The sequence below is a fragment of the Ochotona curzoniae genome, unplaced genomic scaffold, assembly GCF_017591425.1.
Source record: "Ochotona curzoniae isolate NIBS_2020 unplaced genomic scaffold, NIBS_Ocur_1.0 contig_54, whole genome shotgun sequence".
NCBI lineage: Eukaryota > Metazoa > Chordata > Mammalia > Lagomorpha > Ochotonidae > Ochotona > Ochotona curzoniae.
The window spans coordinates 4,051,041-4,077,100 of record NW_024466464.1 but is presented as its reverse complement, the minus strand read 5'-3'; the positions used below and the strand labels follow the sequence as shown (position 1 = coordinate 4,077,100).

At 60.9% G+C, this 26,060-nt stretch overlaps 1 protein-coding gene across 1 annotated transcript in view; it reads right to left on the bottom strand.

Moving 5' to 3' along the window:
* Positions 1-3,448: 3,448 nt before the first annotated feature.
* PRKAR1B (protein kinase cAMP-dependent type I regulatory subunit beta) overlaps positions 3,449-26,060 on the bottom strand; it is a 42,347-nt gene continuing 19,735 nt past the window's right edge. The window contains exons 4-10 of the mRNA XM_040990073.1: positions 23,681-23,742; positions 22,807-22,853; positions 17,106-17,264; positions 9,906-9,966; positions 8,566-8,687; positions 4,354-4,435; positions 3,449-3,868 (exon numbers count right to left, since the gene is read on the bottom strand). Coding sequence (XP_040846007.1) covers positions 3,696-3,868; positions 4,354-4,435; positions 8,566-8,687; positions 9,906-9,966; positions 17,106-17,264; positions 22,807-22,853; positions 23,681-23,742 — 706 coding nt within the window. The 3' untranslated portion in view covers positions 3,449-3,695. The remainder of the gene's footprint in view (positions 3,869-4,353; positions 4,436-8,565; positions 8,688-9,905; positions 9,967-17,105; positions 17,265-22,806; positions 22,854-23,680; positions 23,743-26,060) is intronic.

Here is a 26,060-nt window from a genome sequence, read left to right as displayed (position 1 = left end):
AGGGTTCAGACTCCTGCCAGCACCCAGCTACCGCCCTCAGAGGGGGGCCAGGGGTACGGACACCACCCTCTATGAGTTTGACAACAAAGCATCTGGCTCTCCACCCAGGCAGCAAACCCCATTGCCATCCCACACCTGTGGTTCCTCCCAGGGGTGATGGAACCAGGCTGCCAAGAGCTTCTAGGGTCCCTGGGCATCCAAGAGGCTATGGGGCCTAGGAGTGGGTGGGCAGGTGGCCCAGGACCATGTACGGGCTCTGTCTCTTTCTAGAATGTTCTGAGATAAATGTGTACGCCTCTGGTGACCGGTTTTCTGCTGCTGACATAGCAAACCCTTGAGGACAAACAGGCCTTGGGAGGCTAGCCGGTGAGCAGACAGAGTGGAGTGGCCAGGTCCACGAGGGTCCAGAGAGCAATATGAGAGCTTCGAGGAGGCAGTGTTGGGGGCCGCCGCAGCAGAGCGCTTCTCCTCATCGCAGGTTCCCCAAGGCGGCTCTGGCCAGACCTCTGGCTGCACGGTCACTAGGGAGCCACTTGCCACCCTCAGCCCGCCCACCACCACTTCCTGAGCAGAAGGTGGGGCTGCCCAGTCTCCCCAGTGCCTCACCTCCGAGGTTCTAGGAAAGGGAGCAGGAGAGAGGGCTGCCTGCGACCTCTCCTCTGTCTTGGCTTTGTATTACATTTTTAAATTTTATTTAAAAAAAAAAGTCAGAGTTGGGGGATGGAAGAGGAGAGAGATCTTGCATCTGCTGGCTGCGATGGCCCGGACTTGGCCAGGTTGAACCCAGCAGCCTGGAGCTCCAGCCAGGTCTCCCACATGGGCGCAGAGGCCCAACACTTGGCCCATCCTCTGCTGCTCTCCCAGGCCATCAGCAGAGAGCTGAGTCCAAAGTGAAGCAGCTGGGAGCTGAACCAGTGCCTGTGTGGGATACAGGCGCTGCAGGTCAAGCCTTTCCCTGCCGTGCTCAGAAAGCCTGGGTGAGGGCCGTGCTCCCCTTGTGTCTTCCTGGTGGAAGGGGCAACCAGGGGGCTCAACCTTTCCTACCTGAATACCCATGCAAGGCTCCTCAGGGGGCTGTAGCCCTCCTGTCCCACCTGTCCACTGCAGTGGCTCCTCCATGCTTCCCTGCTCACCAGCTGTGTACATCCACCCAGTCGGCAGTTCAGCCGAGAACCCCGGTGACCGTGCTGCCCACTGCACCACACTGCCAGCCCTCACCCAGGCTTTCTGTATTGGCCCGCAGGCATGGCCAGGGGCACCCAGGAGGCGTGACCACCCATGGTGGTGTCCTGTTGTGGTCCCTGCTCCGAGCTCCTCTCTGGTCTGTGCTTGGGCTATGCCAAGGTCCCTCACAGAGCTGCCCACCCTCTGCAGGGCCAAGGCAGGCTCCCTGACATGTGTTTCGTGAAGCCACCCTTTCATGGTCACTCTTGCTCTGCCTGGTCCACGCAGAGACAGCCCCACATCCTTGGGTCACACCTGATGCCCAGGGGCAGGCGCTGTCATACCCATGCCACTAAAGAAACACCTGAAATTCAGGACGCTGAGAACTTGCAGGACCAGGGCCAGAAGAGGCAGAGGTCAGTGGGGCCAGCTGAGCTGCAGGACCAGGGCCAGGAGAGGAGGCAGAGGCCAGTGGGGCCAGCTGAGCTGCTGAGTCACCACTGTCACTGAGTTCTGGGCCAAGACCACCACTCTCTGCCTAGCTGAGGGCAAATCCCACATGAAGACTTGGAATCCCCTGCACACAGCCTCGGGTCTCCAGGCCCAAAGTGACGGTTACCTGACGCCTCCCTAGACCAGACCAGAGGAAGCTAAGCCAGACCAGATCAGACCAGGCCGCATGAGACCACACCAGGCTAGGCCATGCCAGACAGTGGCTGGGAGAAGCCAGACCCAGGACAAGAGGCAAGTTACCAGCTTGTGATCTGGTTACATCTCGGGAGTTGAGAGCTAGCAGGAAAAGCCAGTATGGCCAATGGGCAGTGGCAATGGCTGGGACAAGCGAGGGCAGACCCCAGGGCCTAATAGCGTCCACGTCTCAGAGGCAACCCTGGACCTCCACCATGGGGTGGCCCCTGGGGTCTGAGATCCCAGTCCTCAACACCCCCAGACACACAGCCGCCAGCCCCATCCTGGACCCGCCAGCGTCTCCCATTGTGGCTACCAAGGCCTGATCTCCACATGAGTCACCACCATTGGTGACTCAGCACCCCATGCCAGCCAAGGGGTGGCCAGGCTCGTCTCTGGGCTGAAGGAGCCCGGCCAAGGGCAGCCACCAGAGGCAGTCAGGACCAGCTCCTGTCGTCCTGGAGGAGCCCACCTCCCCACTGTTGTCTCCACAAAGCCTCCAGCCTGGGGCACACAGTCACATGTTGACCAACCTCATGCTCAGGTCCCTAAGGCCTCCCTGCTCCGGCCATGCTCTGCAGGCTGGCGTCCACAGTTGAGATGTCCACCCCACCGTCCCCACCCACCTCTGACTCGTCTGGCCTGAGCCTCAGCTCCCCTCCTCCAATTCCCTCATTGCTCTGCCGCTGAGTCTGGGGTTCACGGGCCTCACTCTGGTCTCACCCCCACAACACCACCAGAGAAGCCTCACGTCTCTGTGTCCATGTCAGGGCCCTAAGGGGACAAGGCCCCGCCCTCTCGGCCGAGCCAGGGTACAGTGGCTTCCCCACCGAGGTGCCAACAGAGGCTGTCCAGGACACACTGAGGGGCTGCACAGGTACTGGGGAGGGTGGGCCCAGGGAGGGCAGACTCCAGCTTGACAAGTCAGAAGGTTCTGGAGGCCAATAGCACCGACAGTTGCACCAGCAGCCATGAACAGTGTTTCCCAACCCGCCACCCTGGGCAAAGCCCCGCCCACAAAAAACTGTAGCCAGCAGGCTCCCCTAGGGGCAGGGTGCTCATCACGTTTAATGCGCATGCATTAACTGTGGGTACACAAGGCCACAGCCGTAGGCAAAGGGGGCGGGGAGCATGGCAGAGGGCTCGGAGCCAGGCTGGGGGGCCAGGCTCCAGGGAATGGCACAGAGTTGGCACAGGGGCACCTTGGGGGCCTGGGAGTTCCTTTGGCTCCAGGTTTCTTCACAGCATGGGGGACAGTGCTGCCTGGGTCCCCCAGGACTGGGCGGCAAAAGTGTCGGGGAGAGCTTAGGGCTCCGACCCCCCAAATTTACCAAGGGTGTTGGGACCCTCCCCGGGTCACCAGGAAACCGCTTTGCACACAGGGAAGCGGACACCTCCTGCAGTCCCCACAAACATGGCTGTTGTAGGGGTTACCAAGTCTGTCTCAGCTGCGTCCTTCCTGTGTGGGGCACCTGGCCAATCAGGAGCCTTGTTCCCAAGATTCCATCAGGCAGCCCCGCCTACCCAGGCACAGACTTTCCAAAAAGGCCACGGAGGAGCAGGGGCACCCGGCGGCTGCTCTCGCTGCTGTGGCCACAGCCCAGGCCACTGGAGGCCTGCCATGCAGCCATCCACTCAGGGGCAGGGAGCCCCAGGCCCACGGTTCTGGGGCACAGTCCATGTGGAGTCACGGGGGCTGCGGGGAGGGTCCTTCCGGTGGCAGCAGGGGGGGGGAGGGGACACAGATGGCCTCCGTCCCCAGAGAGACGCGGGCCGGGCTTCACTCGCTGGCCTTTGCCGGCCACGCGCGCGGGGGCGTCGGGAGCGCGGGCAGCAGGCGCGGCTCAGACCGTGAGGGAGATGAAGCTGTTGTAGCGCTGGATGTTTCTCTTGAGAATGTCGGAGCAGGGCCCCAGCACGCGCTCGAAGCGTGGCCGGTCCAGCTTCACGCATTTGAGCGGCCCTCGGGCCACCACGGTGGCCGCACGTGGCCGGTTCAGCAGCAGAGCAATCTCCCCTGGGTGGGCAGGGGAGGCAGAGAGAGAGAGAGAGAGAGCGCGCTCCCAGGAGCCGGCAGAGGCACCCGAGGTCGCGGTGGGAGGGACATGGCCACTGGATGGAGGGCAGGCGGCCAGGAGCTTGGTGTTTCCAGTCAGGGAGACCCTGGTCCCCTGGACGCCCAGGGCAGCTTCTTCACTGCTTAATTGAGTTCAGATCGAACCAGGCCTGGGCCCCCCTAGCCCCAAGGGTAGCTGGCACTGTGGGTGTGGCCTAGGCTGCCCTTGGGCCCCAGCTATGGGAATGGCCAGGTCTCCCTCAGCACCTACCCCCTACATATGTAGAATGCCAAGGGTGATGTGCCAGTCCCACCCTCAGTCATGGCCAGGACTGGTCCCTGCCAGGGCCCAGATGGGGCTGGACCAGGCCTTCTGTCACAGCCCCCTACCTTGGTCCATCCCGAGAAGCCCCACTTGAGGACTTGTTTGAGGCAGGGATGCTTACCAAAGTAGTCCGAGGGTCCGAGACGTCCTACCTCCACATACTCCTCGTTGGGAGACCTGCGCTGCAGGACGGAGGCCGTGCCCTGCGGGCCCAAGGGGAGATGAGAGCCGCACACATGGGGTGGCGGCCAGGAGTGGGTAGAGGGGAGCTCGCCCATGTCACCTCCCACCCAGCCCCATGCACCTGTTGCCACATGCCTAAACCCGGCCCTCAGCCCCAATGTCAACAGATGTCCGTAAGGCCAATCGTCGGTCACCGTGCACTGGCCGACCTGCACATGGACACGGGACGCACAGTTTTCAGACGGGAAATTCTAACGTAGGGCCTGAGGGGTCGGGAACTGTCACAGCAGGCCCTGGCTCTTGCAGCTGACCTTGGATTACCCGCAAAGACTGGGCGGACGTCCAGCCACGCAGGGGCTCCCAGGGTCAGGTGCCAGCAGAGCGAGGTGACCCCCATGCAGGGGAGCGGGCAGCACCCAGCTCAACTATTAACAGAAGTGGGAAGAGGAGGGGCAGCCGCCGTCCCCACTCCTCACGGCCCTGCGGCCGCCTCACAGGCTATGGGCCGTGTCAACAGGCCAACCAAGTCATTCTGAAAAGTTTCCACACCCCATGTGGGAAATCTCAGCCCCGACGCTGGGCACCTCTGCCAGGCGTCGAGGTCCCCACGGGCAGGGCACAGACGGCTGTGTTCCGTGCTATCTCCTGACCACTCCCGGCTCCCACACAATAGGGCTTGCCCATGACCGAGGCCTTTGAGAGAGCAGGAGCACCCACTACAAGTTCAGGCCAACGGAGGCCAGGGAGGCAGAGGCGGCACCCCTCAGGGACCCCGGGTGTGTAGGTGGGCTCGGTTCAGCCTGGCTCCCCCGTCTGAAATGCTGCCCAGGCTGGGCCCAGGTTAATCAGTGACTTTCCCCGTCCACCATCTGGGGGCAAAGCTGGGGCTGCCGTGCCTGGAATCTCCAGGCACCAATTGGCAGCCCCGAGGGGGGTCCCGTCTGGTTCTCCCCCCACGGATCCGGCCACGGACCCCTGGGCTTGGGGCCTCGGCATGTTTACAAAGCCAGCTGAGGGAGCAGCAGGGTGTGCATGTGGCGGGGACCCACTGTGTGCGGGGAGGAAGAAGGCGCCAGCCGGGGCCCGGCCACATGGCAGGCTGTGCCCGAGGGTAGCACGGGTACTGAAGCCAGCAGCCTTGCTCCTCGTCATGGAGACCTGGGGCAGGAGTCCCGGCAGGAGACCGGCTGGGTGTGGGCATTCTGGCTTCCCAGGTCCACGCTCGGCCCGTGCCTCTGGTTCTAGTCCTAGAGCCGATCTGTCTCCTCCAAGTCCCACTGGTGGACCTGAAGCCTCAGGCTGAGGGAACCGCTGGGCTATTTCAAGCTGGGAGCAACAGCAAACACCTGCGATTCCCAGGAGCCAGGAGGGCACACTGGGCCCGGTGCCTGTCCCAGTCATCATATGCCTCCCCAGGCCAGCAGGACCCACCACGAGAAAGCTGCAAGCGGGGTCCGCCTGGTCTGTCTTGGGAGGCAGGTCTCAGGGGCTTACAGGCTTTCTGAAGAGGGAAAGTGGAGGTGTCAGGCTGAAGAGGAGGACGCCAGAACTCTGGGAAACTCGGCCACACTCACAGGCAAAGCCAAGATGTCGGGATGCTCGAATCGAGCCCTGGCATCAAATGGGGTGCCCTGCTCCGGCCCCAGAGAGTTTCCTGAAAGGGAGACAGTGCTTGGAGGGGCACCAGGCCCTGGCTGTGGAATGACAAGAAGGAGCCAGCACCGAGCCCAGGTTCCTATGTCATCCTGAGCAGGCTGGGCTGTGGGAGCCTGGAGCTCCTCAGTGGGGTCTCAGCCTGAGGGCGGACGCCTCAGCATGCCCAAGCATCTGGGGACTGCACGGGCAGGCGACGGCTGGGAAAGGCCGTGCTGGAGTTGCTCCCACATTGCGAATGTTTGTAAAATTAATTCGCTATGCGGGGGAGGGGCAGGGCGAATCAGATCCGGCATTCTCGTGGCAACAGGGATGCAGCCCTTGGGGTCCAGCTGCCCCCAGGCCTTGCGGGTCCTGGATTTGGCCAAATCAAGGAATGCGCTGCGGCAATGTGAGACGCCCGCTCCCCTCTCAACCCCTCCCCTGCTAGCCCAGACTGCCCTGAGTTCCTGGATTGCAGAATCAGGCACGAATTCTGACAAGTAGGGAACAGCTGCCCACCCCTACCCCCATCCGCCAAGCAAGCCCCAAAAGCACCTCTCCCAAGTCAGGAGACCCCGCCTCCCTGCCCCACAAGAGGGCTGTGCACGGCTGGGCTCCTGGGGACCCTGGGTTAGAGCCCCAGCCCCAGGCTGCCCCAGGGGCCCCAACGTCCCCAGGCTGTGGGCTGCAGGTCCTCCTCTCTGTGGCTTTTTTTCAGAGGCTGGATTCATGTCTCTCAAGGGCTTGGGGGCCAAGGAGGGGGGCCCTGCTTCCGGATGGACCCCAGGGCCCCATCACCTTCAAGACTCCCAGAAACCACCTGTTTGCAAGGGCTGTTGCCCAAGTCTTTGCTGGGGAGAGGACCGCCACATAGCCGCATCTCCCTGTACAGCAGGTTCAACTGCCAAGTCCTGTTGGCCCCCAGGGGCTCAGCTGCTGCCCACTCAGGAGTCCACTGGGGCTAGGACGAGGACGGGGTACCAGCACTGCATGCAAAAGGGCAGTCCCTGTCATCTGTGGGGTTCACAGCCGGCATGAACATCTGGGAGGAACAAGCAGGGCTCATGGGCAGGACTGCGATGGTGGTGGGCTGAGCCAAGAGCCCCCCTGGGCTCAGGTGCGGTGGGGATGGCTCCTGGGTGCCAGTCCTGCCACAGGTGACAATCACAGACCACACAGGGTGGACACCAGGAGCCCACACCACTTCACACACGAGGATATGGCCAGTAGACGGCTGCACCCCAGAGCCCACCTCCGCACCCTGACCCCCAGGAACCACCTGTAGCTCTCCGCAAACTTTAGCAGGTGGCAGCCCAGGGCCTCCTCAAGGGGTGCCACCCCTTTCTCGGGGTCCTCCTAGCAGCCAGCAGCCTGAGGTGCCGACCCTCACCTAAACACACAGCCCAAGGTCCAGGGACTCCAAGATTTACACGGCCACATGCAGGCACAGCTGCCACATCAGGGTTGTACTCAGCTGGACCTCGTGTCCAGGCCGTGCCCAGTAGCCAGCTGCTCTTGGGCAAGCATTCAGGTCTCCACACTGGCTGCTGTGGTGCAGCCTGCAGCGGTGCGGTGGGATGACCTGCAGCATGTGGGGGGCGGAGGGACCACATGGTCGCGGGGTCGTGTGTGGGTTCCAGTTCTGCGGGGGCTGGGGGGACCACAGGGTTGTGGGGTCATGGTGTGGGTTCCAGCTCCTCCCTTGGGAGCCCAGGAAGCATCCCCCTATGGCCTAAGGGGAACCAGACAGCCTGGTACACAGTGGACAGAACACAACCACATGGTGGGAACTGAGGCCACAGACCCAGGAGCCCCCACTGCCCGCCCCACCAGATCCCATAGGGCTTCTCCCGGGGCTAGGACCCACAGCCCCCACCATGGACAAATTAGGGGTGAACTGCATCCAGAGAGCTACATGGGCCCACATGTGACCAGAGGCTCCGGCTGTACAGAGTGGCCATGCCCCTCACACAGCAGCTCAGAGGCAGGCAGGCTGTGGCCCCTCATGCATCCTGCTGTCTGCCCTGGTGCGTGGCAGACGGCAAGGGCGATGCTGTGACTCAGCAGAGAAGCCCTCCGCTGTCTGCTGGCCCTTGGAATCCTGCCATCTGCAGCTGTGAGGACGGACACGGAGCAGCCCCACAGCACCAGCATGCAAGGGACGCCAAGCACAGCACACGGTCAGGGCGGCGTGAGCAGCTTCCTGTGAGCTGCACATGCCAGAGCGTGTCCCGTGTCCTGCAACCTCACTACACACGCAGGTGTGTTCTGCACATGTCCATCCTGTCACGTGTGCAAGCGTGTATTCACCATGCATGTGTGTCCCATGCCCTGCAGTCTTGTCATATGAGCAGGTAGGTATCCACAGAATGTGCCATATGTTACAGTCCTGCGTCCCCACCAGTTGGATCTCACGGCAGGCCTGTGCGGCTCTGCGTTTAAATTTGTGTGGGGTTGACACAAAGGGCACCGTACCAGCTCTGTGGGCACACCTGTGCAGGCAATGCCCACTCACCTCCGTGATGATGAAGAAGTCGTCCCCGGGCTCGCCCTGGACCACAATCTTCTCTCCGTCTTCAAACTGCACGGGCTCCAGGGCATCGGCCACCGTGAGGCGTTCCCACTTCTCCAGGGACTCTGTGGCGAGAAGACAGGGTCACTAGGGGCAAGGCAAAGATGGGCACGCCCTCAGCAGCCACCCAGGGTGCAGGACTCAGCAGCATCAGCCAATCCACCTACAGCCACTGGCTCAACCTGGTGCCAGGCCTTTTACAAATGGAACCTCCTAGTGTGTGGGATAATTCTACCTGCCCACAAACAGGCCTGTCCACAGCACAGCTGAGCTTCAGGGCCAGAACTGCTCAAAGGGCCAAAGCCTGGGGTCCTCAGAACACCTGGCGTCCTATCTGGGGAGACAGACCCTGGGAGGAAATGTCCCCTTGACCCCGTGTGTCACCCTCCACGCTGAACTCAGACACCCCGCTTCCGCCACAGTCCACTTGGGACCCATGGGATGACTAGCGTGAGAACGACAGTCCCCGAGAAACCACAATGAGAGGCCAAGTGGCCGACAGTGAGCAGCGAGCAGCAGCTTTGGGCTGTCAGGGGTCTCATGCTGACACGTTCCATTGCCTGCTGTCCAGAAACGCCCTTGGCCACAGTGACTGGACCGGCTCTTACTGCCAGAGAGGACCTGGCAGCCGCGTGTCCAGGACAAACCCGCACAAAGGCACAATTGCAGGTGACTCCCGAGGGGAGGGGACAGAGCAGACGCAGGTGACTGCGGGAGGAGAGGGCCCACACCTGCCCTCCCAGGGCCAAAGGGACCACAGGCACTCCTGAGGGAAGAACGCCCCACACCAACCTCCCACCTTTTACGGAGATTTAGAGAGGTTGTGGGCAAGGGACCACCACACTGCACACACGGGTGCAAGTGCCTGCTGCTCTGGGGCAGTTGTTAGCAGCAGCCTCCCAGTGACCGCTGAGGGGCCTCCTTGAGCATGTAAGTGTCCTCCAGGGCCTGAGGGCCACAGGGGGACCCAGGACGCAGGGACGGCCCCACAAGAGCCACACTCAAAGCCTGACTCATACTGGACACACAGACTTGCACCGTGCATCAGGGCAGGGTTACCTGTGTCAACAGCAGGGACATGGAGTTTTCAATTTTGTTAACGTGGGTGTGTTTGCAAACACGGGTGCACACATGCCTGTGCATATGTGTGAGTGTGCACATCTCAGACTCACAGCTACCGGGAGCCCCCAGCTATGAGCCACTCCAGGAAGGGACCCCAGGGGAAGGGGCAGTGCCCGAACGAGGACGAGGAAGCGGCCACCCCAACAGACGCAGCCACCGACCCAGGATGGAGACTTTGCTGAGGAATTCCTCATACATCTTGCGTTTTCTCAGCGTGCTGCCCTGTGGGGAGAGAAGAGACAGAGGTGACGGGAAGCAGGGGGGAGGGGAGAAGACAGAGCATCTGACCGGAAGCCCCTCCAGTGGCCGGGTGTCCATGGGGGACTCTCTCCCCACCTCCTCCTCCTTTTTTTTTTTTTTTTAAAGATTTATTTATTTATTGGAAAGTCAGAGATACAGAGAGGAGGAGAGACAGAGAGGAAGATCTTCCGTCCGATAATTCACTCCCCAAGTGAGCGCAATGGCCAATGCTATGCCGATCCGAACCCAGGATCCAGGAACTTCTTCCGGGTGTCCCACGCGGGTGCAGGGTCCCAAGGCTTTGGGCCGTCCTTGACTGCTTTCCCAGGCCACAAGCAGGGAGCTAGATGGGAAGTGGAGCTGCCGGGATTAGAACCGGCGCCCATATGGGATCCTGGCGCATTCAAGGCGAGGACATTAGCCTCTAGGCCACGCCGCCGGGCCCAATGAATCTTTTTTTAAAAAGAGATCCCATGGGCCCAGCGCGATGGCGCAGTGGTTAAGGTCCTCGCCTTGCACGCCCGGGATCCCATATGGGCGCCGGTTCTAATCCCGGCAGCTCCACTTCCCATCCAGCTCCCTGCCTGTGGCCTGGGAAAGCAGTCGAGGACGGCCCAAAGCTTTGGTACCCTGCACCCGTGTGGGAGACCCAGAAGAGGCTCCTGGGTTCGGATCGGCATAGCATCGACCGTTGCACTCACTTGGGGAGTGAATCATTGGACAGAAGATCTTCCTCTCTGTCTCTCCTCTCTGTATACCTGCCTTTCCAATAAAAACAAAAAACAAAAAGAGACCCCACAACATCACTTTTACCGAGTGCCCAGTGGTCACACTTAGGGTGAGAGCAGCAATGGCCAGCCCCAGGCCTGTCTCCAGTCCCCCTAATCCCCCAGCACCCCCTCAATGAGCTGCTAACTGGCTGAGCACACGGCGACTCCTGCAGAAGGGAGCTCGGCGCCATGAGGGACCCACAGCACAGGACAGGCCATGGCAGGAGCCCCGCCCTCTCTGCTGGACACCAGACCGTCTGCGGAGGAGACTGTGTGTGTCGGCGGAGAGGGCTGGACAACTGGCAGCGACGCTGAAGGCTGTCCCCAGAAAACTGTGACAAGAGCACCAGCAGCAGAGAGAGAGAGAGAGAGTTCTGCATGCCCGGCCACAGCCAGCGGCAGCTATGCACACCTGATCGCTCTGGGCACCAGGGTTAGGGCAACCTTTCCCAGCTGTTCCCAGATGGCCGGGCATCAGCCAAGCGATGGGGATAAGGGTGGTAACGGTGATGAGAATGATGGAGAGTAATACAAATTACTGAGTGCAATGGGGAAGGGCCAACAACCCCACCGCCACGCTGGTCTGCCCACACGCCCAGCCTTGTCCCCAGTGGGTCATAGTTTCCCTGCCAGTAACAAAAAAATGGGCCCCATGTCTTCAGTGTCTCCAAGCAGGATGCCTTCTCCTGCCTCCCCAACATCTCGGACACCAGCACATTGCCAGCTCAGCTCCTGTTGAGAATACAGAGGGACAGAGCACTTCCTCTCCACCAGAAATGGAGCAGAACCCTCTGCCATCAGCATGGCCACTCCCATGCCAGGCCCTGCCGTGCCATCATCTCCCGGCTTAGGAGGGGTCACAGATGCCCAGACCTGGGACACTGTGCAAACAGCAAGCTCAAGCAGCCTCTCCCGGCTCACATGCTGGTCAGGGTACCCACGTGCTGGCCAGGGCACCCACGTGTTGGCCAGGGCATCCACACGCTGGCCAGGGCACCCATGTGCTGGCCATGGTATCCACACGCTGGCCCGGGTATCCAGGGCACCCACAGTGTATGTTGTACCACACCACGCTCAATCTTCTCATGACAGATGGAAAGGACGTTCACAGTCATGCAGCTGCAGTGAGCAAAGTTTGGCTGCATCTGCCCAGGTCCCCAGGGACAAGTGTGTAGGGGGGTGGGTGTCAGGCTGCATGTGGTAGCTCAGAGAGCGACCCATGTGGGGCTGCCTTCTGTGCGTGCTGCCCAGAAAGCTGCGACCTCAGGGGCTCGCTGCCCTGAGCCCTCTCCTTTGGGGCTGAGCCACCATGGCTGAGGCAGCCCAGCCCCAGTGCCTGCAGAACTGTGGCTAGGGCTGTGGCTCCATGGCCCTAGAGCACCTTGGGAGACTCGGGCTGATCCATGGTGTGAGGCGGAGCCAGGGGCACAAAGAGCACCTCAGCTGCCATCTGCCGTCCTAGCACACCTGGGGCAGTCCTGGGGGAAGGTGGTGTCCCCTGTCAATGCTGGGCTGTACCACAGGACCACTCATGACAGAATCACAGATGCCCTGTGTGGCCAGCAGCACCCCAGCTCAGGGGCACAGGCCTCATCCAAGTCAGAGCAGACACTGGAAGGGTAGGGCAGACAGTGGTGGGCAAGCCGCTCTGGGGCTGGGGGCAGGGCCATGAGATCAGGGCTCCAACTGGGGCAGCCTGGGGCCCTGGGTTCACTCTCCACCCCTTGCTCTTGCCCTCCCTGTGTTTCTGGGCTAGCCAGCGCTTTGGTGCCCTTGTCTGGGCTGCAGGCCTAACAGTCAGCACACGCACAGCCTGCACTCGATGTGTGGCAGTGAGGGGAGCCCAGACCCCAGGAGCTCTGAGCTCTGGAGCAGTGCTGAGCGCACACTAGTTCCCATTCTGGTCTCTGGTCATCTCAAGCTTCCCTGGGCTGGGAGTCCAGCCCAGCAGTCCTGCGAAACCTCACCAGCCGGGCCCCAGAGGGTGCAAGTTACTTCTGCACCTGCTGTCAGTCCACAACCCAGGTTCCCACAGCAACAGAGACACCACGGAAACCCCACGTGTTGAAACACAAGCAGGCCCGCGTTCCAACACGACTGCCCACCACAGCAGGCCAGGATACTCTGGGCTGTGGTGACGGGGCCCAGGCACTATAAATCCCGCCAGCCATAAAAAAGGCATTTCTTCCTTACACACCCTGGCCACCCAGCAGGAGAAAGACGTGTGTGCTTGGCCCTGGGAACCTCCTGCAGCAGAGTGACAGCTGGGGTGGCCACCGAGGGCCCAGGGAGGAGCTGGCCTTACCAGGACTCTAAGGCTACTTACTGGTGTGACGGAGGCAGCACTGGGGCCTGGGCCAGTGGGTCCTGCACTCCATGGGCACCTGGGGGCCCTGTCCTCCTTGCTGTTGTCTCAGGGGCTGCCAGGAGCTTGGCAGAGCTTGGCCAGAACTACCCAATGTGGAGTCTGTATAGGTGAGGCTGGTGGCCATCAGCCCTGGCGTCGGGGCTTACCGAGGTCCAGCCCACACCGGAGCCTGCCCAGGGCACAAGGCACAGCTTCTGCATCCCTCAAACAGGAATCAGCCAGGCTGCCCTGAGGAGACGGGGCTGCCCTGGGGGTGGGGGTCGCCCTGGGGGTGGCAGGCCATCTGGGGGGCTGCCCTGAGCCTGGGGCTGCCTTGGGGGTTAGGGGCTCCCCTGGAGCTGGGGACCACTGGGGGTTGAGGCATGAAGGACAGGTCAAGGGCTCCCTCCCCTCACTGCCCTTAGGGAACCCTAGTGGGAAGAGCAGGAGGCAGGAGGTCAGAGAGAGGTCAACGGGTGCTGGCTAGGGGTTCAGGGACTCTAACATCGACCCTGGGCCTTGGTCAGGTAGATGTCGGGACTGGAGAAAGAAGACACGGCCCACCTGGCCCACCGCACTGGAGCCAGGACCCCCAGTCCACGCTCTGAGGGCTCAGAGGTGGTCAGAGGTATAGGCACATGACAAAACATCTGTCCTGACCCACGTCCCCAGTGCTGTCCTGACATTCCAACTCAGTCTACATGCCCGTCACGTCCTGGCACAGGGCCGCAGTACAGTCCAGGTGGACACAGGCCCTGGGGCAGACAAAGAAAAGGCCAGTGGCTTGCCAGCTTCTGCTGGGCCAGCCGGAGCAGAGGAGGGGGATCAAGCTGAGGCCCTCCCCATGGCCGGGCTCCCTTGTCCCTGAAGAAAACACGCAGCAGCGGAGAGGAGACACTGACACCCACAGAAACTTCTGGACCAGAGTCTTGTTCTGAGGGCAGACGCTGGCTCCGCATCCAGCATTGATGGACACATCCAGAACTGACCTGGACGGAGGCCCAAGGCCCAGGGCTCTGGCACCTGCACCAGCCACGCCTGTGGTTTTCTTTCTTGGGATGCGGGAGCTCTGTCAGTCCCAAGCCTGGCAGTGACTATTCTTGGTACAGAGGGAGCCAGAATTAACACAGAGGAAGCACCAGCTGCCATCATGGCTTCAGAGCTTCCCTGAATACACGGTTCCAGCCACAATAAAAAAAAAAAATAGCCGGTAAAGATACAACACAGACAATGAGCCAGAGCCCAGCCTTTCGCAACCCTGGGGTCAGGTGTCCGTGGACTCCCCGGGGGGCCCCCATGGCAGGGGAGTGGTCCCCCAGCACCGGATAAACAGCAGCAAGCAGGCATGGAATCCTCTGCCCTACCCACACTGTGAGCATAGCAGGCAGGGGCCCCCTGACCATGCTGGGCCTGACAACAGTCACCCCAAAGAGGGGGCCAGATGTTGCCAGGTTGGAAGGTGCCAGTCCCGACAGGACACATGATGTGAGGGAGCCGGTCCTGACAGGTCATCTGGAACTGGTCATTACAGGGCCTGAGAAGTGGGGTGTGAGGGAGCCTGTCACGACAGGACCCACGGTGTGGGCTGTGAGGGAACAAGTGAGGGAGCCAGTTGTGACAGGGTGTGAGGGAGGGAGTCACAACAGGACCCACAGTGTGAAGGAGCCGGATGTGACAAGTCCGGTGTGAGAGAGCCAGTCCTGACAGGTCATACAATGTGAGGGAGCCAGTCCTGACAGGTCATACAATGTGACGGAGCCAGTTGTGACAGGACCTGGGGTGTGGGCTGTGAGGGAGCCAAGTCCTGACAGGACCTGAGGCGTGTGGTGTGAGGGAGCCAGTCACAATAGGACCCTGGGTGTGAGGGAGCCAGTCACAATAGGACTTGTGGTATGAGGGAGCTGGTTGTGACAGGACTCTAGGTGTGAGGGAGCCAGTCATGACAGGACTTATGGTGTGGGCTGTGAGGGAATGAATCCTGACAGGACCCTGGGTGTGAGGTAGCCAATCATGACAGGAGCTGTGGTGTGATGGAGCCGGTTGTGATAGGGGTGTGGGGTGTGTGAGGGAGCCAGTCATGACAGGTCATACAATGTGAGGGAGCCAGCTGTGACAGGACCTGCGGTGTGGGCTGTAAGGGAACCAGTCCTGACAAGACTTGCAGTGTAAGGAAGTTGGTTGTGACAGGACCCTGGCTGTGAGGGAGCCAGCCGGGTGTGACAGGACTTACAGTGTGAGGGAGCCGGTGTGACAGGACCCAGGGTATGGGGTATAAAGCTGGTCATGCCAGGATCTGGGCTGTGGGGTGTGGGGGAGCTGATCATGACAGGATCTGGGGTGTGAGGGACCTGGTCCTGTCAGAACACATGCCATGAAACATTGTTCCTAACAGGATCCAGGGTATGAGGGGCCTGTTGTGAGAGGCCTGTTGTGGTATGGGGGACCTGGTTCTGACAGCCTGTGGTCTGATGAAACCAGTCCTGACAGGACCCATAGTGTGAGGGACCGTTGGCGATAGAATCTGGAGTGTGTAGGAGCCAATCCTGACAGGACCTGTGGTGAGAGGGGATTGATTCTGATACGACCCGAGGTGTGTAGGGCTGATACTGACAGGAGGGAGTTGAGGTGCCTGGATCTGACAGGACTAGACTGAGGGAACTGGTCCTGACAAGTCTCATGGAATGAGGAGGACCCATAAAGTGAGGGAGCCAATCCTGACAGGACCTGGGGTACAAGAGCCCAGGTGGCAAGAAGGTGCTAGTCCCGACAGCTCCCTCAGCATGAAGGACCTGTGGCCTGAGAAGTCTGATCCTGACAGGACCCAAGGTATGCAAGGCTGATGCTGTTAGAAGGGAGCTGGTCCTGATGGAGACCACAGTGTAAGGGGGCCAGTCCTGACAGGACCCTGAGAGGACCCCTGTTGTGAGGGGCCAGTCCTGACAGGAACCATGGGATGAAGGTGCCTGTCTTGACAGGACCAGGGATATGAGGTATGACAGGGGCTGGTCTTGACAGGACCTGTCAGTTTGGGGGGCAGTCCTGACTGGAGTCTCACAGTGAAAGGGCCTGTCCTAATGGAACTCACAATGTGAAGGGGCAAGTCCTGAGGGGACCCATGCTATGTTCCCTGACCATAAAAGCCTTCATTCCTGAGTTCTCCAAGCTTCCCCAGCCTGGTCTTGGGGCATTCTATGGAGGAGCAGTGGTTGAAGAGCAATCAGAGGCCCCTGGACAGCCCACGTAGCTTATCCTCAGCAGGGCCAGACCACACAAACACTATCCCAGAGACTGCCCTCTACCGAGCTGTCCTCTGCCCGGTCCTCCTGGGTCACCCTGCCAGGCTCAGAACAGCTTCAAGAAGTGCTGCAACTCAAGGAAGACAAAAACCTAAGTGCAAGGGAACCCCAGACGAGGACTGCCAAGCTTGGAACCCTCCAGAAGGAATCTCCTATGGCCCACTCTGTCCAACCGTGAGAAGCATCTGTAGGGGCACCGAGCTATAGCCAGGCTGCGGTGAGGCCTCTGTCCACCCCTCCTTGACCAGAACTCCCCCTCCACAGCAGGCTGCTGACTGGCCCATGAACACTGCAGCAGCTGCTGCCCCAAGGCCGTTGGCCTCCAGTCTCAGACTCAGGCTCACTGTGAGGAGGCAGGGCTACCACAAGCCTTCCTATAAATCTGCAGTCTTCCCTCCTGTACATGTGCGTGCAGCTTCCTGTTCAAAGAGGCATCTGGCAGGAAGTGTCGGGGCCTGTCTCTTAGGTAGCGGACTTTCTGCAACAGGCTACAGAGGATGCACACATGCACACCCTGAGAGCCTGCACCAGCTGAGAGCCAACCCAGCTGTGAGCAAGAAACTGAAGCATGGAGGAAGCAGGGGCCAGGCCCAGCCCTGGCCTCGCAACATCAGTGGGTGCCGAGATCATTCCATCGCCCAGACTGGAAGGCAGAAGGGAGCCCCAACGCCAGTGTGTGCGGAGGCTCCAGGCCAGGGTGCCACTCACCATGAGGATGCGCCGGTAGCTATCGCGGTCAATGCCCCAGAGCTTCAGGTCCGTCTTGGCTCTCACCGTAGCGGCCCTGGGAGTGCCATAGATGAGCGCCAGCTCCCCGAAGCTGCCACCCTCACTGATGTTGGTCACCCATTCTCCGTTCACGTACACCTGGGGGTGGGATACAGGCATGTGGAGGGTCAGGGCGTGTCTGTGACAAGCCTGTGGGGTCCAGCCCTGGAGCTGAGGGACTCGGGGGACTGCATTCCCACATAAGCTCAGGAACAAACTCAGAGCAGGAGACAGGCAAGGGCCTCTGAGCTCCCCCAGGGAACTCCCATCAGCTGGTGGGCAGAATACAGCATGGTGTGCCTGGGAGACGACACCCCAGGTGGGCACGGCTGGGGACCAGGCGCACCGTCCTGGCCTGAGGACCACGGTGTTCCCCGCTCCCCATCCCGTGCTGGCTGTTCTGATGATCAATCCCTCCAGCCCATGGGCAGCACCCCAGCACCCAGGGCTAGGGCCTGAACCGGAACTGCTGTGGCCGGAGCAGGGACTGCGACAAGACCCCTTTCAGGACATACCCTGCACAGTGCAGCCCCTGTGCGAAGGCAAACGCGGCCGCGTCCATGCAGAATGGTGCAGATTGTCCATTATGCAGCCACTGGGCCCTCTTTATTCCCCAGTAAGTTCAGGGCCCCAAAGAATGGCTCCCAACCGAAAGAAGAGGCAGGGGCTGAGTGACGAGGCTCAATGGCTCTTTATCCACACCACGACAACACCCAGATTTTCCCCCATCGAGAAGGGCCGCCAGGTGATATGTCCACACCCAAGGGCGGGCCAATGCTGGAGAGAACAGGGCACTCACGGCATCTGGAGGAGACGTGGACCTGGTGGTGGAGCAGGTGACTAGCCTGCTGGCTTGGCCACCATCAACACACGCCATCCTCCATCCCACACAAAGACCTCTTACCAGTCATGCAGGTAGGCTCAGGGACATGAACTTGGACAAGTATGTGCCCCTGGGGAGGGTCCAGGCAGAGCCCAAGCCCCATGATGCACACACAGTAAGGGACCATGAGGACACCCCTGGCATGTGGCAAGATGCCAGCACCTGCTGCCAAGCACGGGGCCCCAGGATGAAGGGTATGTCCAGCAACCTGGTGCGGCCATCACAGCTGTACCCCTCAACTTCCTGGGGTGTAGGGCAGTGGCTGCTGTGGGGCACAGCCAGAGAGCCCCTCCCTCCCTACAAAGCCCAAGGTCCTGAAAACTGCCCCCCACCCCACCCCTGCCAGGCAGTCAGAAGAAACCATTGTGCAGGCCCCACAGACGGACGGGCCACCTCCCCGAGGACAAAGGGGCCATCCTTCTCGGGACACTGGCCTCTGTCACCGCTCCCCGGCGCAGTGTCGGCCCCACCCAGCTGGCACGCACAGGGCCTGCCTATTGCTCTGTTTCGTTTTTTGTGTTTTTGTCTTTTAGAAGAAAAATGAGAAGAGGCCCCCAGGGGCCACAGCAGGGTTGCAGGGTCAGCCACTCAGCTCCCTCACCCCGCACCCACCGTTTTATTCATACCCTCACCCTCAGTGCCCTCAGTCACAGCATGGATTTAGAGTGCACGGGAGACTCGTGTCCCGGGGGGATGTGCTGATCAGCCGCAGGCTAAAAAGCTGCACACAGGCTGAGGGGACCGCCCCAGAAGGCAGCCCCCCGTGGCCGGGCCCAGTCATGCAGAGACAGCAGAAGCCGAGGCAGCAGGGGAGCACTGGGCATGACTGGGTCTTGAGCAAAGGTGAGGGGCGGGCAGAGGGGCTGGCAGACCACACATCCTTGTGCCCAGGAGTTCAAGAGGCACCCCTGTTGCATGCCCCTCCGCCTTCCTCATGTCAGTCCATTTTGGCTTAACCCCTCTGGCTGCCTGTCCATGTGACCTGGTCCTGTTTGGGGGGGGCACTCTCACGTCACAGGGGCTCCTCCTCACGGTGACTGCCTGTCAGGCGGGGTCTCCAACGAGACTGATGGAATGCCAGGCAGGCCCCGTAAGTCACAGCCTTGTCCCCTTGCAGCTGCAGCCAGGAAACGGGCGTCCACCCACGGTGCCCAGACATCCTGGCTCTGGCCAGCCGGGGTCCAGCAGGGCCTTAAAAGCTGCCTTTGTCCCCAAGGCCTGGAGCGGGGAGGCAGGGAGGGGCCCGTTGCCACCAGGACATTGTATTTGGGGAATTCCGGTTCTGTGAAGGTGACCTCACCTCTTCCCTTCCTAAGACAACCCAAGTGTGCCAAGGCTGGGCAGGCAGCCAGTGAGGACGCGGCTCAGCGGGAAGCAGCCAAGCCCATCTTGGGGGTGCCTTCGTGTCGGGGACACCCTGGGGGGGGAGCCAGCTCCCTTCCTCCCCGTATTCATCCTTTTAGGAGGGGTGACAGATACAGGGTGCAGAGTCAGGGGGATTAGCAACATCCGACCCCAGGGTTTACAGTTAGCCCCTGAAAGCGGGGGTGGGGGTGGCAATGAGGAGGATGAAGGGCTCCATAGGGGTCGGAGGCAGAAGTTCTCACTCGGGGCTCTGCTGGCTGCCCAGCCTGGCAGTCATAGCCCCGGGCAGGGACCATGACCACAGGCTCCCCTCCTCTGTGATACATTTGGGGTACACTCAGGGTAGGGAAGCCTCTACCTGCAGACCACCCAGCCCCCACCCCGTGAGCTGTGCTGGCCTCCAGGAGAGACAGGAACCCTGCTGCGTCCAGCCGGACAGAGCCTTTCTCCCCTGGGTGGCACGTCTCTGTCCTGGGCAGGTAGGGATCGGGAGCTGCATGAGTGGGCAGGAGTGAACTGCAGGGCTGAGCAGCAGGGTCTGTGTGCCGCATGCAAGGAGCAGTTGCAACTGGACCCAGTGTGGGCACTTAGGGACCTGGCAGAGCCCAGCAGCCAGGAGGCACCAGCCTGCACAGGGATGGTTTGGGCCGGACGGGACCCCAAAGCTCGCTCAGGGACAGGCAGCAGAGTGGGCTGTGGGCACCAGCACAGGGCAGAAGGCTGCCATGCCCTGTTCCCCTTGGTCTTCTTCAGGGCAGAAGCTGTATCCTCTCCTTCCCACAGTCTGACACAGGGCAGGGAGGGGCTCCCCCAGGGCCAGGAAACACCTGGGACTCCTGTGGATTCTGAGTGACACCTGGAACTCCGTGGGTGTTGGGTGACACTGGTAGCTCCGTGGGTGCTGGATGACACCAGGGAACCCTGTGGGTGCTGGGTGATGCGTGGAACCCTGTGGGTGCTGGGTGACATGTGGAGCTCCATGGGTACTGGATGACACCGGGGACCCCCATGGGTGCTGGGTGATGTGTGGAGCTCCGTGAGTCCTGAGTGATACGTTGAGCCTCGTGAGTCTGGGTGACTCCGGGAGCCCCCATGGGTGCTGGGTGATACCAGTAGCTCCATGGGTGCTGGATGACACCTGGAGCTCTGTGGGTGCTGGGTAACACCGGGGACCGCCGTGGGTGCTGGTGACACGTGGAGCCCCATGGGTGCTGGGTAACACCTGGTGCTTCTGTGGGTGCTGGGTGACACCGGGCACCCCTGTGGGTGCTGGATGACATGTGCAGCCCCATGGGTGCTGGGTGACACCTGGGGTTCCTGTGGTGCTGAGTGGCACTGAAGCTACGTGGGTGCTGGGTGACACCTGGAGCTCCGTGGATGTTGAGTGACACTGGGGGTTCCCATAGGTGCTAGGTGACATTGGTGACACCCATGGGTGCTGGGTGACATCTTGAGCTCCCATGGGTGCTGGGTGACACTGGAGGCTCCCTGGGTGCTGGGTGATACCTGGAACTCCCAGGGGTGCTGGGTGGCACGTGGAGCTCCGTAGGTGCTGGGTGACACCAGGGGCTCACAAGTGATAGGCAAAGGGCCTGGTGGCGCAGCGCAGTGGCCAAAGTCCTCGCCTTGAACATGCCAGGATCCCATATGGGCTCCGGTTCTAATCCCGGCAGCTCCACTTCCCATCCAGCTCCCTGCTTGTGGCCTGGGAAAGCAGTCAAGGACGGCCCAAAGCCTCGGGACCCTGCACCCGTATGGGATACTGGAAGAAGTTCCTGGATCCTGGGTTCGGATCGGAATAGCACTGGCTGTTGCGCTCACTTGGGGTGTGAATCATCGGACGGAAGGTCTTCCTCTCTGTCTCTCCTCCTCTCTGTATCTCTGACTTTCCAATAAATAAATAAATCTTTAAAAAAAAAAAAAAAACAAGTGATAGGCAAAGAGAAAGCACCGAGTGTCACTAAAGCTGCTGGTGTAAGGTCAGGGCCAAGTGGGCAAACCATCGGTCCAAATTGGGACAGGCCAAGGTCCCAGGTCAGCAGCTCCGGAGAGCTACCCTGTCTCCTGGGTGGGCCCATCCCACCCAGGTGCCCCAAGCACCCGCTCCCAGACAGAGCCAGGCAGAGGACTAGGCTCCCTTCCCCTGTCGCCTCTGTTTCCTGTGGTGGTTTTTTCTGACCCGTGGTGAGGAGCAGGAGGCAGCTGTGACCTGTAGCTGAGCCCAGGGCTAGGCTGCTTCCGGGCACTTCTCCCTGACCCCGGGCAGCCCTGGGTGTGCTCCGGTCCAGGAGGGCGACAGTCCCCACCCCAGACGTGGGGGCCTGCCCAGCCCCCCTGCTGCAGCCAGCACGGGGCCGGCGACTGTGACCCAGAGGCCCCGGCAGGCACTGTGCGTGCGCCCTTCGCAGGAGATCAATGTGAATCATTTCCTGAGCGTCTGGCTTCGGAAGCAGAACGGGCTTGCCCCAGTTCCCAGAACTCCAGCGATGACCGCTGCGAGGGGAAAGCCATGAGTAAGGGCCTCCCCAGAATAGCGCTGCACGGAGGCGCAGCCCTGAAATAGCTCAACCAGGGCCCGGGCGTGGTGTCAGCTGCACAGCGGCTGGCAGGGCCGGCTCAGGGCAGGTGGTGGCAGTTTGTGGTAAGGGAGGAGGTGTGGCGGCCACACCGACCATCCCCAGCCCAAGTCCCCGCCCCTAAGTGACTCGGGGGGGCCCTCAAGGATAGCAGTGGGCATCTGGGGCCTCATCTCATGGTCGACAGAAAGGGCCATAGGAAAAAATCACATTACTGTGAAGTTGAACTTGAGCTGTGACCCAGGAAGGAAGTGGACAGGTGCCGTGGAAAGAACAAGGGAGGCAGGTGCGTCACCAAGAGGACAGATGGTATAGAGAGATGAGGTGGGCTCAGGGAGAGGTCTCCTGGCAGGGAAGTCCACCCAGGCCAGCACGGAGTGGACAATAGTGTGGGGATGAGGTGGGCTCAGGGAGGGGCCCCAGAGATGCCTCTCCCCTCTGCAGGGCAGGCTGCCCAGGCCAGCACAAACGGGGTGGGGTGTAGGGTGGGGAATGACGGTGTCCCTCTGGGCCCAACCCGAATAGAAATCAACCCCTGCTCTGCTAGGGGCAGGGGCCGCTGGGGCAGGTGCCTGGGATTCCGTCCAGCAAGGCAAACCAAGGAGGACCCAAAGTGGGCAGGCTGAGCACAACACCCTGGGGAAGGTGGAGGCAGAGGACAGAGCACACAGCCCCAGCTGCTGGCCACCCCCACTCGCGCTCATCGCTGACCGTGCTTTCAGCCCTCTCCCATTGCTGTGTGGGGGACAAAGGGAACAGCGCCCAGGAGGAGGTGTGGGGACAGGAGCCACTGTCCCCAGCAGCCGGGGGCACTCACGTCCACTTCTCCTTGGTCAATAACGTAGAAGTTGTCACCTTCGTTCCCTGCAGGAGGAAGAAGACAGGTGTGAGCGCCAAGACACAGGAGCTGGGCAGCGGGGGAGTCTCTCTCTCTCTGTCTTTGTTTTTAATTTTCAAATTATAGGTCCAGCATGATGACCTAGTGGCTAAATCCTCGCCTTGTATGCTCCAGGATCCCATATGGGCACTAGTTCATGTCCCAGCTGCTCTACTTCTCAACCAGCTCCCTGCTTGTGGCCTGGGAAAGCAGTGGAGGAATGCCCAAAACCTTGGGACCCTGCACCCACATGGGAGACCCTAAGGGGGCTTCTGGCTTCGGATCAGCTCAGCTCCGCCACTGCGGCTACTTGGAGAGTGAACCAGCCAATGGAAGATCTTTCCCTCTCTCTCCTTCTGTCTGTAAATCTGCCTTTCAAATAAAAATAAATACATCTTTATGTAAAAAAAGAAAAGATTTTCAAATTATTTTATTTGAAAGGTTGAGTGACAGAGAAAGCAAGCCATCCCCTGGCTCACTCTCTAAGTGGCTCCAACAGCCAGGGCCAAGTCAGCAGAGCCAGGAGTGCCATCCAGGTCTCCCATGTGAGCACAGGGCCCAGGGCACCAGGCTGTGCTTCACTGCTTTCCTGGGGCACCACCAGTGAGCTGGCTGAAAGAGCAGTAGCCGGGACTGGAACGCTGGCGGGGCGAGCTGCGGCTTAACCACCCGTGCCGCCATGCAGGCCCCGGCTAACCCCAGACGGCAGCCCAGGAAGGCTCCGGTCCCAGCCACGTTCTCCGGGTGGACCCACAGGACCCAGTGTCTCCCCACCTTCCCCCAAAGGTGCACGGAGCATGGCCGCGGCGCTCACCTTGCTGGATGACAGTCTCGCCGGCAATGTGGGTGACAGGGAACATGGCGTCAAAGATGTCGCTGGAAAACAGACACGGAGCAGCTGGAGCTGCAGGCTGGACAAGCACCCAGCCCCTCCCACGTCGAAGCTCACTGAACAGGCCCAACACAGGATGGGCTGAGACACACTTACTGCCCCTGTCCTGACTAGATCCATGCAGTTTGCTGCCTTTGGGGGAAAACAAAGACCCTTTCAAGAGCAAGCTCAACTCCAAGCTCCCGAGCTCCTGAGCCCCCTCTGCCCAGCCACACAACTGCGCTGGATTCCCGCAGATTGGGGCCACACCCCACGCTCCGAGCCAGGTGGACACATCTGGCTCCTCCCACATTCACTCAACACGAGGCAGAGTGACATGCGGCCACAGCTCATCCACTCAGCTTTCTGATGCAGGAAAGCACCTGCCTGCTCCTGGGAGGGGCGCCTGCCCTTCGCCAGCGCCGCCCTTCTGGCCGACCCCCACAGTGCCCCTCTCCCAGGGCTCCACTCCATGAAATGGACCACAGCTCCCCTCCTGCCGCCGGTCTAAACAGAGAACTGCCCTGTGCTGAGCAGAAGACCGACCGAGGGGAGCCCCGGGGGACCTGCAAGGCGCCGGCTGGGCTCTGGGAAACAGAGCCCAAAGGCTGGACCCGCCTGTGCCCAACCCAGGAGGCAGAAATAAGGAATTTTCGCCTGCTCTGTTCTCCCCAGAGCTCAGAAGACTCCTCCCGGGTTCCGGTTCCCACTCCACTGACAACCCACACCCTGTGCCCTGGGCGCCCAGTCTCTTGCCCTGGCCGCTCCTCGGCCAAGCGCCCAGACACCTGCAGAGCTCTCTGTCCCCGCACCACTGCAGTGACTGCACTGCCTCAAAGGCTGTTTGACTCCTGGCAGTGAAACATGCAGAAAACGCATCAGCAAGAGTAGCCTCTGGCTCTGGCCTGGCTGCTGTGGTCATCTGGGGACTGAAGCAGCAGGTAGAAACTCAACCTCTCGCTCTCTCAAAAAGTAAGCAAATCCTAAAAACTAATAGTGGCCAACAGACGCCATACCCACTCAGCCTGTGTGGCCACAGGATGGATGCACTGCCCAGAGAAGAGGACCTAGCAACTGGGTCCCCCAAACACCCAGGGTGGGAGGGGTGAGCCTCCCATGGGGGAAGCGGACCGGATGGTCACCTGCAAGGCAAGGTCTCCCAGAAGGACACTGCCTGGACCAGGCATGGTCAGAGGAGACCCAGGCCGACCTACCCACAAATCTGCTCACAATACAAATCCTGCCATCCCAAAGGGGACCCAGAAGTGCCTGCGGCCACACCCCCCAACATCCTTCCTCAGCCTCAGGTAAAAAAGTAGTCCCCGGTTTGCAATGCCCAGGACTCCCGGTTCTCGAAGCTGTAGGGCCCCCGGTTCTCAACACCCAGGACCGCTGGTTCTCAAAGCCCAGGACCCCCAGATCTTGATGCCCAGGGCCCCCAGTTCTCAACGCCCAGGACCCTAGGTTCTCAAAGCTGTAGGGCCCCTGGTTCTCAACACCCAGAACTGTTGGTTCTCAAAGCTGTAGGGCCCCTGGTTCTCAACACCCAGGGCCACCGGTTCTCAACACCCAGGACCACTGGCTCTCAAAGTCCAGGATCCCTGGTTCTCAAAAGTCCAGGACCCCCGGATCTCGATGCCCAGGGCCCCCAGTTCTCAACACCCAGGACCACCAGTTCCAAAGCCCAGGACTACCAATTCTCAACACCCAGGACTCAACACCCAGGACCCCCAGATCCAAAGCCCAGGACCCTCATTCTCAAAGCCAAGGAGCCACAGTTCTCAACTTCCAGGACCTCCTGTTTTCAAAGTCCAAAACTGCTGGTCCTCAAAGACCAGGACTGCCATTTTCAAAGCCCAGGGCCCCCGGTTCTCAACACCCAGGACCTCTGGTTGTCAAAGCCCAGGACCCCCAGTTCTCCAAGCCCAGGATCCCAGCTCCCAACGTCCAGGACCCCCAGCTTTCTACAGGCAGGCCCCACTCCTCTTTTGCCTGTGTCTACTCTCTACACCTTGTCCCTTGTTCCACCCCTTCCTGCCCCATCCGCTGCAGCTCCCGTTTGCATTCTTTGAACTGTGTCTTCCTCTTGTCACTGTGTTGGATGCACATTCTGGTCCTTGCAGCAGCCATCAGCACCAGGCCCAAGGTGTGTCTGAGCTGGGTGCCCTGACCACACCCCCGGCCACATCTGCCATGGGGGCTGTGCCTGTCCTGTGGGTCTAGACCAGTGACACCACCCCTGAGCGTGGCCTCCTCGGGGACAGAGGCACACACCTTGTGGGTGCTCCTCCTTCACCCACACCCCAAGAACCGTCAGCTTGAG